General features: G+C 42.1%; 1 protein-coding gene across 1 annotated transcript in view; it reads right to left on the bottom strand.

Moving 5' to 3' along the window:
* dennd2da (DENN/MADD domain containing 2Da) overlaps nucleotides 1–7,225 on the bottom strand; it is a 42,420-nt gene extending 35,195 nt beyond the window's left edge. Inside the window, exon 1 of the mRNA XM_079558031.1 lies at nucleotides 7,126–7,225. Within this exon, the coding sequence (XP_079414157.1) occupies nucleotides 7,126–7,134 (9 nt within the window). The 5' untranslated portion in view covers nucleotides 7,135–7,225. The remainder of the gene's footprint in view (nucleotides 1–7,125) is intronic.
* Nucleotides 7,226–13,736: the final 6,511 nt, after the last annotated feature.

Below are 13,736 nucleotides of genomic sequence, written 5' to 3'. Positions count from 1 at the left end.
AGTAGTAATAATAATAATAATAATAATAATAATAATAATAATAATAATAATAATAATAATAATAATAATAATAATAATAATAATAATAAATAAATAAATAAGCCTTCCGGCAACAACAGGTACTTTCCGGTCACATTAAACCACTTCCGCTTGCACCCACAATCTGACTGTATGCGGTGCATTTTTTGTGTGTGCACCAAATACAGAAAAAAAAGCAAGCTCCATTTTCAAAGTAAAAAAAAAAGTGACATGTATGCGAGCAATTGCTGTCGCCGGATGTTTTGGTGAATGGTCGGCAACAGCTGAGGCATCCAGGCCTCGATCACGGTTTTATGAAATGATAGATCTGTTACAGCGCAAGAGAAGCAATGCCCTGTTTATGGACATTGTTTTTCCTCATCATAGGATTTTTATCATTTGTTTAAAACATAAAATGCCTACCACGGCCCCCGGATATGACGAATTCGCAATCGCTCGTATTTTGAAAGTAAATAAAAAACACACACATTTTCAATGGGAAAAAAAAAACAGACCTGCATTTTCAAGATTTTCAATGTAAAAAAAAAACATTTTTAATTTGAACAGCAGATTAAATGTACATTTGCTCTTCATTATTGTGTAGGCAGTGTATTTGTGTTTCAAACAAGACCAATGTACAAGTGCGCCATCTAATGTATAAAAATATGGTTTTCGTTTCACATTTGTAATGTACTTTCTGTGTTTTTTTCCTAAATGGCCTTCCATAGAAAAATGCAATTGGAAAGTTCTTTCTAATTTGATTTAGCTTATGATCAAATCTGGATCGACAAACTTCCACTCATCATAGACACAAACATATGTGTGGCATGTTTTGCTCTGCATGTGTTTATTTTCATTGTTGAAAAGAATGTTTGGGAAAGAAATGTCATTTCACACATCATTGCACCTTCAGCCCTGGCCTTTTACGATGAAGTAAACTTGCACACCCCTGCTATAAAGTATAGAGCTCATTTCTTCGTTATCTGCATGGTTGAGCACCATAAAGATAACGATCACTGCCGCAACACAAGTTTAACATGAGCCTGGCCCGGCTTCGTCTTCCTTTCTAATAAATGCTTCGAAGATAAATCCATTGAGCTGAGTTGTTAAAAACTATATCTGCTTCAGACATGACGGTGCAGGCGAGAACGGGGGAGCCAGCGATGCAGAGCAAAATCAACATGTGCGCTAAGGGAAATAGTTCTAATATCCAGGCCTCTGTTGTAAAAGCCCAAAGCAGTTCAAAATCAGTAAATGTTTTTTTTCTGTGTTTAAATTAAAAGGAGCCACTGACTCTGACACTGACACAGCACTGACACTGACACTGACTCTGACACTGACACAGCACTGACTCTGACACTGACACAGCACTGACACTGACTCTGACACTGACACTGACACTGACACTGACACTGACACTGACTCTGACACAGCACTGACACTGACTCTGCCACTGACACTGACACTGACACTGACACAGCACTGACACTGACACTGACACAGCACTGACACTGACACTGACACAGCACTGACACAGACTCTGCCACTGACACTGACACTGACACAGCACTGACACTGACACTGACACAGCACTGACACTGACACTGACACTGGCACAGACACTGACTCTGCCACTGACACTGACACTGACACTGACACAGCACTGCCACTGACACTGACACAGCACTGACACTGACTCTGCCACTGACACTGACACAGCACTGACACTGACTCTGCCACTGACACAGCACTGACACTGACTCTACCACTGACACTGACACAGCACTGACACTGACTCTGCCACTGACACTGACACAGCACTGACACTGACACTGACTCTGGCACTGACACAGCACTGACACTGACACTGACACAGCACTGACACTGACACTGACACTGACTCTGGCACAGCCACTGACACTGACACTGACACTGACACTGACACAGCACTGACACTGACTCTGCCACTGACTCTGACACAGCACTGACACTGACACTGACACTGACACAGCACTGACACTGACACAGCACTGACACTGACACTGACTCTGACACAGCACTGACACTGACACAGCACTGACACTGACACAGCACTGACACTGACACTGACTCTGACACAGCACTGACACTGACACAGCACTGACACTGACACAGCACTGACACTGACACTGACTCTGGCACTGACACAGCACTGACACTGACACAGCACTGACACTGACACAGCACTGACACTGACTCTGGCACAGCCACTGACACTGACACTGACTCTGACACTGACACAGCACTGACACTGACACTGACACTGACACAGCACTGACAATGACACAGCCACTGACTCTGACACAGCACTGACACTGACACTGACACTGACACTGACACTGACGCTGACTCTGCCACTGACTCTGACACAGCACTGACACTGACACTGACACTGACACTGACGCTGACTCTGCCACTGACTCTGACACAGCACTGACACTGACACTGACACAACACTGACACTGACACAGCACTGACACTGACACTGACTCTGACACAGCACTGACACTGACACAGCACTGACACTGACACAGCACTGACACTGACTCTGACACAGCACTGACACTGACACTGACACAGCACTGACACTGACACAGCACTGACACTGACACAGCACTGACACTGACTCTGGCACAGCCACTGACACTGACACTGACTCTGACACTGACACAGCACTGACACTGACACTGACACTGACACTGACACTGACACTGACACTGACACAGCACTGACACTGACTCTGACTCTGACTCTGGCACAGCCACTGACACTGACACAGCACTGACACTGACTCTGCCACTGACACTGACACAGCACTGACTCTGACACAGCACTGACACTGACACAGCACTGACACTGACACTGACTCTGACACAGCACTGACACTGACACTGACACAGCACTGACACTGACACAGCACTGACACTGACACAGCACTGACACTGACACAGCACTGACACTGACACTGACTCTGGCACTGACACAGCACTGACACTGACACAGCACTGACACTGACACAGCACTGACACTGACTCTGGCACAGCCACTGACACTGACTCTGACACTGACACAGCACTGACACTGACACTGACACTGACACAGCACTGACACTGACGCTGACTCTGCCACTGACTCTGACACAGCACTGACACTGACACTGACACAGCACTGACACTGACACAGCACTGACACTGACACTGACTCTGACACAGCACTGACACTGACACAGCACTGACACTGACACAGCACTGACACTGACTCTGACACAGCACTGACACTGACACTGACACAGCACTGACACTGACACAGCACTGACACTGACACAGCACTGACACTGACTCTGGCACAGCCACTGACACTGACACTGACTCTGACACTGACACAGCACTGACACTGACACTGACACTGACACTGACACAGACACAGCACTGACACTGACTCTGACTCTGGCACAGCCACTGACACTGACACAGCACTGACACTGACTCTGCCACTGACACTGACACAGCACTGACTCTGACACAGCACTGACACTGACACTGACACAGCACTGACACTGACACTGACTCTGGCACAGCCACTGACACAGCACTGACACTGACTCTGACACTGACACAGCCACTGACTCTGACACAGCCACTGACACTGACTCTGACACAGCCACTGACTCTGACACAGCCACTGACTCTGACACAGCCACTGACACTGACACAGCCACTGACACTGACTCTAACACAGCACTGACTCTGACACAGCCACTGACTCTGACACAGCCACTGACTCTGACACTGACACAGCACTGACACTGACACTGACACTGACACAGCACTGACACTGACTCTGACACAGCCACTGACACTGACACAGCACTGACACTGACTCTGCCACTGACTCTGACACAGCACTGACACTGACACTGACACAGCACTGACTCTGACACAGCACTGACACTGACACTGACACAGCACTGACACTGACACAGCACTGACTCTGACACAGCACTGACACTGACACAGCACTGACACTGACACAGCACTGACACTGACTCTGACACTGACACAGCCACTGACTCTGACACAGCCACTGACTCTGACACAGCCACTGACTCTGACACTGACACAGCACTGACACTGACACTGACACTGACACAGACACAGCACTGACACTGACTCTGACTCTGGCACAGCCACTGACACTGACACAGCACTGACACTGACTCTGCCACTGACTCTGACACAGCACTGACACTGACACTGACACAGCACTGACTCTGACACAGCACTGACACTGACACTGACACAGCACTGACACTGACACTGACACAGCACTGACACTGACTCTGACACTGACACAGCCACTGACTCTGACACAGCCACTGACACTGACTCTGACACAGCCACTGACTCTGACACAGCCACTGACACTGACACTGACACAGCCACTGACACTGACTCTAACACAGCACTGACTCTGACACAGCACTGACTCTGACACAGCCACTGACACTGACACTGACTGCAATCAATATTTCCCCAAAAAACACATTGAATAATCAATCAGGGCACATTGAGCATTGATACGGTAGAGCAGGTCATCTCGTCATCTGTGTACACTGGTGTATGAATGAGAGTGAATGAGTGACTGGTTCCTTACTGTAAAGCGCTTTGGGCCTGATAAAGATAGAAAAGCACTGTAATAAGCTAACTCCATTTACCATTTATCGCAATATATTGCAGAATCTATTTTTAACTCCCCTAATGGATCATCTCTCAGTTTCCTGGTTTTCTACCAGGAAGGAAATGGTATAAATGTCGTTTTTTACAGCCTTTGTCACGGTCACTCACAGCCAACACAACTGGTTGGACTGGATTGGTGATAACTGCCAGGGTGGATACAACAATAGCATTAAAATCATATTCTGGGAGTTGTGAAGGTGTGCCAAGTATTGTTCACGGTTATGTTTGTCACCTCTGAACACAGGTCTTACAGGTTTTTTTTTATTATTATTTTTTAGTTTATTATAGTTTTTTTTATTTATTTTTTCACTGTGTTTATTGACTTCTTGTGAAGCACTTTGGAAACTCTTGTTTAGGAAACGTGCTATAGAAATGAAGTTGGACTTGGAAAGAGAAAATGTCACCAAGCAGCACAAAACATCACACGCACCTGTTCCTTTAGCCGTCAATTTAAATATGAGGCTCTGGACGTTTAGAGGTTTTAGTCCCTTCTCCTCACCAAATCACTTATTCTGTGAAACTCAATCATATAAGTGAAGTAGACTGAGATTTTGAAAAGTAATTGATAAAAGCACTTTAACTTGCGTTTTACATTCCCTCCCATATTACTGTATACTGTCAATCTGAATGTTTATTCCACTTCAATTATTTGGCTCGGAATCACTTTAAAAAAAAAAATAGTTTAATTTAATTTAATTCATATCGGTGACCTAGACTTCACTTTGACTATTAAAGGGGACTTGTTTCTCAGTTCTCTAAAAAGGTCATTTTTGAAGCATTTTGATGGGATTTTTGCCGTTACAGATGCTCTACTATAACAACTATGTCTGTGAACTGTTGAGTAAAGTGTCTTTATTTTTCAATGTAAATGTGTTTCAGTTTCTAGTTTGCTTTACTGCAAAAAAAAAAGTGGGGTGCTTCATCATTTGGCATGTTTTTAATGAGGGAATGACATAATAACATGATGTAAAGCTTGAAAAAGTCGATTTTGCATAACACCCCCCCTTTAAAACATTTTTTGGTGAAGCGGGAGGAGACGAGTGGAGCAGCAGAACCAGAGGATCTTCATCTCATGAACATCGATGAAAGGACAGCGATGGAGAGCATCACATCACAAGCCACATATGAGACAGTTCTTGTTTTGGATGTGTTAAAGGGACTATACAGAGTTTAAAAATGTTAATATTATGTGTTCTCCTCCCCCTACATGTTTCAACAATGTCCTAATGTGCAGAATGAGCTCAGACCTGTTCATCACAACTGCCTTTAAAATCCTGCACTGTCACCCAAAAAGGTCTTAATTCGGGTCCGAAATGCCGTCATGCACGAGCTTAAGATAGAAGGTGCAGTTACACGTATGACCTGAGGTGGCAGTAGTGAGTATAAAATGGCTAACTTGCAACTAGCCCCTTTAAAGTAAAATGTAAAAAAAAAAATCACTGTATTTTGCGCATTGAGGTATCTATGTAATAATGATAGCAAAACAATAATAAAAAGTTAATTTACATTATGCAACTTTTTACATGGGGAAAAAAAAGTTGATATTTTTGCATATTTCACTTTGTAGTGACCCAGCGGGTGCATGAGTGGTCAGCATGGCGCCTTTACTTTCGATCACAGTGGTCACGCTCCAGGCTCACTTGTTTTGTTGGTTTTCTGGTGGGACGGTCCATAAGCAGTGAAAACCTAACAAACAATTGATCCTGGAGCGTCTTCAAGACCACTGCAATTGAAAGTAAAAGGCGCCACGCTGACCCCACACTACACTACAAGGTAAAATACGCACACACAAAAACTTTTTTTCCACATAAAAAGTTGCATAATGCCCCTTTAACATATTAAGTTATCTTCACTTAAACAAATGAGTTTTCTTATGTATTACTCAGAGCTAACTGTTGTTTGTAACCTGCAGTTGTGATGTTTGACCCATTCACTTAAGTACTGCACTGAAACAATGAAGTACTGATTTGGATTGACTGGTTTAAGTTTGAAATAACTCAAACCATTTGAAGGAAATCGGTTTCCTCAAACCGTTTAAGTGTGTTCTACTTATTCAGGCTTACAGTCTATTTTGCTTTCATTTTCGTCTCTTTAACTACTTTTAATTTAGTTTTGGTTGTGCATAGTCACAAAAATATAACTTGCATTGTTCTAAAGTCAAGCAAGAAGTGGATCTAAAGTTAAAGAAACCGCCAGACATTGCTGAATGCCCGGGAACAATACGTCTGTCACATGCACCTGCTGCTCAAAACCGATCAAAGTCCTGCCTCCGGCCCCAGCCAGCACCGCTTCAAGACGGTATCCCAAGAAAGAGGACCGGACTTTCACTCACCCCCTCCATGTGACCTGCCGCGGGTCCTTGGCGCGCGCTGCACTATAGCGGGGGGCCCCTCATGATCCTGGGCCGGAGAGCAGTAAGTCAGAATATAGCAACAACAGGGACAATTCAGGAAGTGCGAAAGTGAAGTGCGCTGCTGCGTGGCCCAGCGCGGTGTGATTTCCTCTTTCTCAGCGCTGTGTGTGTGTCGGCGGCGTGTCGTGCGTGGGTGTGCGCGCGTCTTGACTGTGCGTCCCGTGGGCGTGTTGAACCTGCCGGGCCGCTCCGCACACAATAACCATTAACTGTGTGTGTTCTCAGGCCAACGTCTGCGACAGTCCATGCACAGCGTCAGGAGAACTTAAGTCTGTTAGTAAGTAAAAAGTTTTTAAAATTTAGTTCATCAAAAATAATATCAGCATCTGGTCGCTCAATATCCTGCTGCATCTTTTTTTTGCAAGATGCAGATCATAAATGTGAAGATATATTGGACTTGGTCAGTGTGGTCAGTGTTGTTATGATGTTCTGTGCCACAATCAGACACATATAAGTATTATTGTGATATTTCAAAGATCCCATTTACATTCCTTGCAAAGGTAAGAAACTATGGAACAGTTGTTCTCAAGCTTGTCACACTAAAAGGGACATTTATGCAGTAGCACAATAATAACAATGCATGTATATATGTGCGTGTGTACGTGTATGTACATGTGTATGTACATATGCATGTATAGGGACATGTATTTTTATATGCATATTTTATATGTATACAAAAATGAGGGGGAAAAAATATAATAAAAACAAAAAGTAAAAAAATATATATATTAGATACAAAATAAATACAAGTACAATAAAATACAATACATATAGTACAAATGATGTTGATTGGTTACTACAATAATTTGCATGATTTTAACAATGTATTTTAAAAACAAATGGTAAATCATTTAACATGACAGAACTGTAATGTAGAAAATTGTGTGCTGTGAAGTAGCAGATCAAAAAACAGTGCCACAGTAGATAATTTAAAAAAAACATTTTATTTTAAATACTGCATTTAAAAAAAAAAATCACACAACAAATGTAAAAATATATCCGGATAAAGCGGAAGAAAATGGATGGATGGATGGACAACAAATGTTAACACTTATTATATACTTATTATAACTCCAGTGTACAGCGTGGGTAGAAGAGTAGTAACACCTCTGGTACATGACCATCATGTCATCCTTGGTGATACCAACATTCATCATAGTCCTGCCAGCGTTGCTGCGGTGGTAGGCTCCGTTGTGGATAACTAGGAAATGAGGCCCTATGTCAAAAATCCTTAAATATCCCTTTAATATAGAAGGTGCAGTTACATGTATGACCTGAGGTGGCAGTAGTGAGTATAAAATGTCTACCACATTGCCCCCATCATGTGCGTACAGGAGTGTGGTCCTGTATTTGTTTTCCAGGGGAAGGTTTATATTTTAAGGCTCTTGACAAGGACCAAATTTTAACCTGGACACTGAAGACACTGGATTTTCTTCTGTAGTGTCTCCCCTTAAATGTTCTTGAAAGCATGTTTGCTGAGTTGTAAATGTGCAGGGTTAGCAAGTTGTATGCGCTACAAATCCAAATGTTCTGTGTATATTTTTATACTTGTGTATCTGAAATGGGATGGGCCACTTTGCCAAAATGGAAACAAATTGATGTAGGGGTGCTTTAATTTGCCCCAGTACAGGAGGTCTAGTGACGCCCCTGGAGCAACATCTTTAAAACCATGTATTTCCACACGATTTTTGAAGATACCAAAAAATGATACCAAAAAATATATATTCTTGTATGTTTATTATAGGCCACTGTTTTTATACAATAACCAATAAAGCAAAGAGTCTCTCCCCAATTTTAGAACATAAAAAAAAAAAAAATGAATATCAGCCTATTTTAGTTTTTCGTATCACTGCCCAGGACACAAATCCCGGTAGTTGTAGAATCACCCAATCAGTCATTTAATATTATTTATATTTTGAAACCCTGCTGCTGCTGCTGCTGCTGGAGCCCGAGGATGGCGCGCTGTGTTCGGCCTCGGTTCCGCTCGAGTCCCGGTCTCCCTATTGAACCGCGAGCAGACCGAGCCTCGTCAGAACCAGCGCCAGAACCAAAGCCAGGCCGACTCCCCGGGCTACAGCCTGAACACGCGGCCGACCTCCGCTCGCACGCTATTCCGCCGCCGCTCATTTGAAAGCTAAGACCTACAAAAGTAATCGTAACTTTTTTGTCACATTGTCACCATATTTTTGTCGTGTTTCATTGCTTTTTTATTTGTGTTTTCGTCACATTTTGGTCACGTTTTGGTCACGTTTTTGCCTTGTATGAAGTTAGCCCCCGTAGTGTCATAAACGTTGACAGTTGTATAGGCCTATATTCTATTCTATTCTATTCTATTCTATTCTATTCTATTCTATTCTATTCTATTCTATTCTATTCAATTCAACTTTATTACGGACTCGAGGTCCAAAGAAAAGAAATACAGCAGTGGATGCAAAATCACTTTTTGAGCTTAAACAAAGCTAAAACTGAAATGATTGTCTTTGGACAGTCAGACCTCCTGATGACGTGCGATAGCGCAGTTGGACCCTTGGTTTCGTTCCAAAACTCATTCTCTAGGAATGTTGGCGTTATTGTTGACCATGATTTTTGCTCGATTATTGTAATGCCCTGTATGTATATCACCCCAATTCTTAAATCTGTGCACTGGCTCCCTGTGTATTTTAGAATACATTTTAAAGTATTACTGATTGTTTTTAAAAGCTTGAATGGCTTGGCCCCCTCTTATCTTAACATCATGTCCTGACCAGAGCCTACGGTCTGCTGACCAGCTCCTCCTGGTTGTTCCCGGGACCTGACGCAGAGCTAGAGGAGATAGAGCTCTCTCTGTGATTGGGCCTAAGTTATGGAATGGCCGACCTTTGCACATTAGACTTGCACAAACACTCGAGCACGTTAAATCTGCACTTAAGACACATCTCTTTTCACTGGCTTTCGGTGCCAATTATTGATGTGTCGTGGCATTGTTGTGACTGCTGTAAGTGTAAACTCTTGTTTTATGATTGTTATTTGCTTGTCTCTGTACAGCACTTTGGTAAGCTTTGGCTGTTTTTAAATGTGCTTTATAAATAAAGGTTATTATGTAGATGTTACTAAGTAGGCTCTCTGTATGCACACAATAAGATGGTTTCCTCTTGTGTAGTACTACTTTGATTGTCATGATTAACAGTCAGAGTCAAAGCCTGAAAATGAGTTTCCATCCCAAAAGGTATATGATCAGTTGTTGAAAGCTCATAAAAATGTTCATGTCTGTCAGTGAGGCATGTAGCAAGACCAAGAAGTTTCATGCCAAGCCTCACTTACATATGCAAAACTATCCGCAGTCAAATGGACTTTGGATGACAGAATTACTCCATTATAGTTGATACGTACTACCTGTCTGGTCTTTGTGCCCGTGGAAGAGTGTAGCTCCCAACTTCACCCCCGTTTGGAGCTAAGCTATAGGAATATATTGGGGGAGGCCAAATGCAAACAACATCTTTGGTCGTTTTGTGTGACTGAGTGTACGCACAAAGACCAGACAGGTAGCCTACACATCTACTCGTCTAAGTAAGTCTCTAGCCCATGCCTTTGCAGAGTTATGATTTTTTAAAGACATTACCAGAATGCTCACTCCAGCCACTAGAGGGCTGCTTAAATAAAAATAAAAGGAAAGAATCCAGCAGAGGGCGCTGCCATAATTTTGAAAAGCCTTGCATTAGCCTAGCACCACGAAACTCTTCAAACAAAAGAACTGCATGAAATACAAAAAAATAAATATCTCCATCAATCAATCAATCAATCAATCAATCAATCAATCAACCTTTATTTGTATAGCGCTTTACAACAGCACCCGCTGAACCAAAGTGCTTTCCATAAGTGCAATTTAAGGTATCAGCAACACTCTGAATAACTAGGAAATGAGGCCCTATGTCAAAAATCCTGAAACATCCCTTTAAGGCTGTCAATAGATTAATTTTCTTAATCACGATTAATCGCACTTGTGAAATGCGATTAATCGTGATTAATCACAGTTCATTTTTTTATATAAATTATATTCCTTCTCCTTGTCCTTGTCCTTTCATGACCGAAAGGACAAGATCGCAAATACAAGCGGCCGAAATGAGTTTCCTTCGCAGGGTGGCTGGGCGCACCCTCCGAGATCGGGTGAGGAGCTCAGTTACCCGGGAGGAGCTCGGAGTAGAGTCGCTGCTCCTTCACGTCGAAAGGAGCCAGCTGAGGTGGCTAGGGCATCTGTTCCGGATACCTCCTGGTCCCTCCCTCGGGAGGTGTTCCAGGCATGTCCTATTGGGAGGAGTTTGTTTCAGTAACGGGTAATCTAATGCATTACTTTTTGTCATTTTCCTTTGTAAAAATATGTTTTTGCTTTTTAGAATAGAATAGGTAATAGAATATTGTTTGCCCAAAATAATGTTTTCCAAAAGATATTCTATAATAGGATATTACTCTGATCTGTTGTCTCATAAATTCACTATAGAGACATTACATAAGAGCTCCTGAACAAATGAATCAGCTTTCTATGCACTCGTACAGTTTCACTAACAAACACAATGTTGCACATGGTTCTTTTGGGACTCTTCCTTTGGCAATGTTATGCATTTATCATGAAAATGGATAAGATTTTCTTTCTGCACATTGGATTATTGAACCTGCTGCTGAATTCAGATACACCACAGCTCACAGCAGACGTGACGGCCGTTTACACTGGGCCCTGATATTATTACGATTAACTTACTATGAGCTTTTAAAACATCTAAAGATAAAGATGACAATATTAAGGTTGGCTGTGTGTACCCTCTGTGCTGACAACAAAGTGTTGTGGAACTTCAAAGACACAGTCAAAGTCCCGCCAAGTAACACAAAGCAAACAGCTAATGCATGAGGAGGCGGTCATTGTCAGTGTCAGGACCGGAGGTCAGACGGCCGTGACCTTCCAGGAAATGGGTCATTGACATGACGTGTACGTGTTATATTTCATTTTTTTTAAATCAATCTTTTCAATACAAGTATCACTTTATTCTACAAAACCTATTTAGTTTAAACACATTTTCATCACATTTCAATAATATACTTTTTTTTTTTTATGTTTTCACACAAACACCTACAATGTCAGGTGGTGCAACCGTCTAATAATAATAATAGCTTTTGAAAATTGTATTTTCAGGGTAACAAATTAAAAATAAAACATGGCATAATTGTTAGATAAAAAATTAAAAAGTTAAATATCTTTCAAATAAATAAAGATCTTCTTCAAATAAGCCATCATTTGTGAATATTAATAGTTTTAAAGCTTTTGAGATCACTAAAAAACTTTTGTCTGACAATTTGTAATCGTAAAATGATATGACATCAGCCAGAAGAACAAGTTGTTTTTATGGCTGAGGGAAAAGGTTTGAAAATCTCTATCAAGAATTGAGAAAAAATAGCTTTTTCCTGACTCAAATGTCACACTTTCGCTCTCTGGTGGTGCAACCAATGTAAATATGGGAAAATCCGAAGATCAGATATTGGTTTAACATATTCTAGTAGAAATATTCTAATATTCTAAACGGAAACACTGTCTGAAAAGAGGAGGTATTCATGACGATCCGATCAGAAGCTGTGGATTGAAATGCCTTTCTCGTGCCCAGGCATTCAGATCAGAGGAATCAATAACGCTTCAATAAACTTATGAAAACAGGAATGTGGGCACATTAAACAAAGAATTACAGCATGTTTAAAATGTCATGATCAAATCGATCATGACATGAGGCTGGACAGACAGGTACTACACACTCAAACCACACATATTGAAATAATATCCAGGAGAGGGAGAGAGGAAAGAGGCGAGATTTGTCTCAAGTGTCAGAGAAATGTAGGCTAGTTCAACAATTCCACTGTCACCAAAGTACAAACAAAGAATCAGGAAACCGTTTCCATTCATACCTTAGTATTACCTTACACTGCGCAGTTTTTTTTCTACAGAATCGCGCAGCAGTGGCTCCGCCTGAAGTGAACACATAAGATTTGATTTACAAGCCTTTCAAGCGTCCAAATAGAAGCAGCAGCGCGGTCCGTGTGCTTAGGTGTGCAGGCACCATTATGTCTTTGGCCCTATTAACCACCACAATGGATCTGAAATAAAGCATGTAGTTTCAGCTTTCATTTGTAGGAATTACAAGTGTTTTTATGTGAGCCTCCCACTTTTCAAGGGACCATAAGTAAAGGGACAAAGTAACAATTATGAAAGTCTTTTTCCTTTTTAATATTTGATTGCAAATCCTTTGCAGAATTCCAGCCTGAAGTCTAAGGCACAGACGTCACCAGACGCTGGGTTTCATCCCTGGTGATGTTCTGCCAGGCCTCTACTGTAAATGTCTTCAGTTCCTGCTTGTTCTTGGGACATTTTCAGCAAGTGAAATGCAGCTCAATTGGATTCATGTCAGGTGATTGACTTGGCCACTGAAAAACATCCACTTCTTTGCCTTAAAAAGCTCTTTGGTGGCTTTGGCAGTAGCTTCGGGTCATTGTTCACCCGTGGACATTACGCGACA

Source organism: Gobius niger, assembly GCF_951799975.1.
Source record: "Gobius niger genome assembly, chromosome: 6".
NCBI classification, from domain to species: domain Eukaryota; kingdom Metazoa; phylum Chordata; class Actinopteri; order Gobiiformes; family Gobiidae; genus Gobius; species Gobius niger.
The sequence above is the reverse complement of the archived record's forward strand: the minus strand, read 5'-3'. Positions and strand labels throughout refer to the sequence as shown.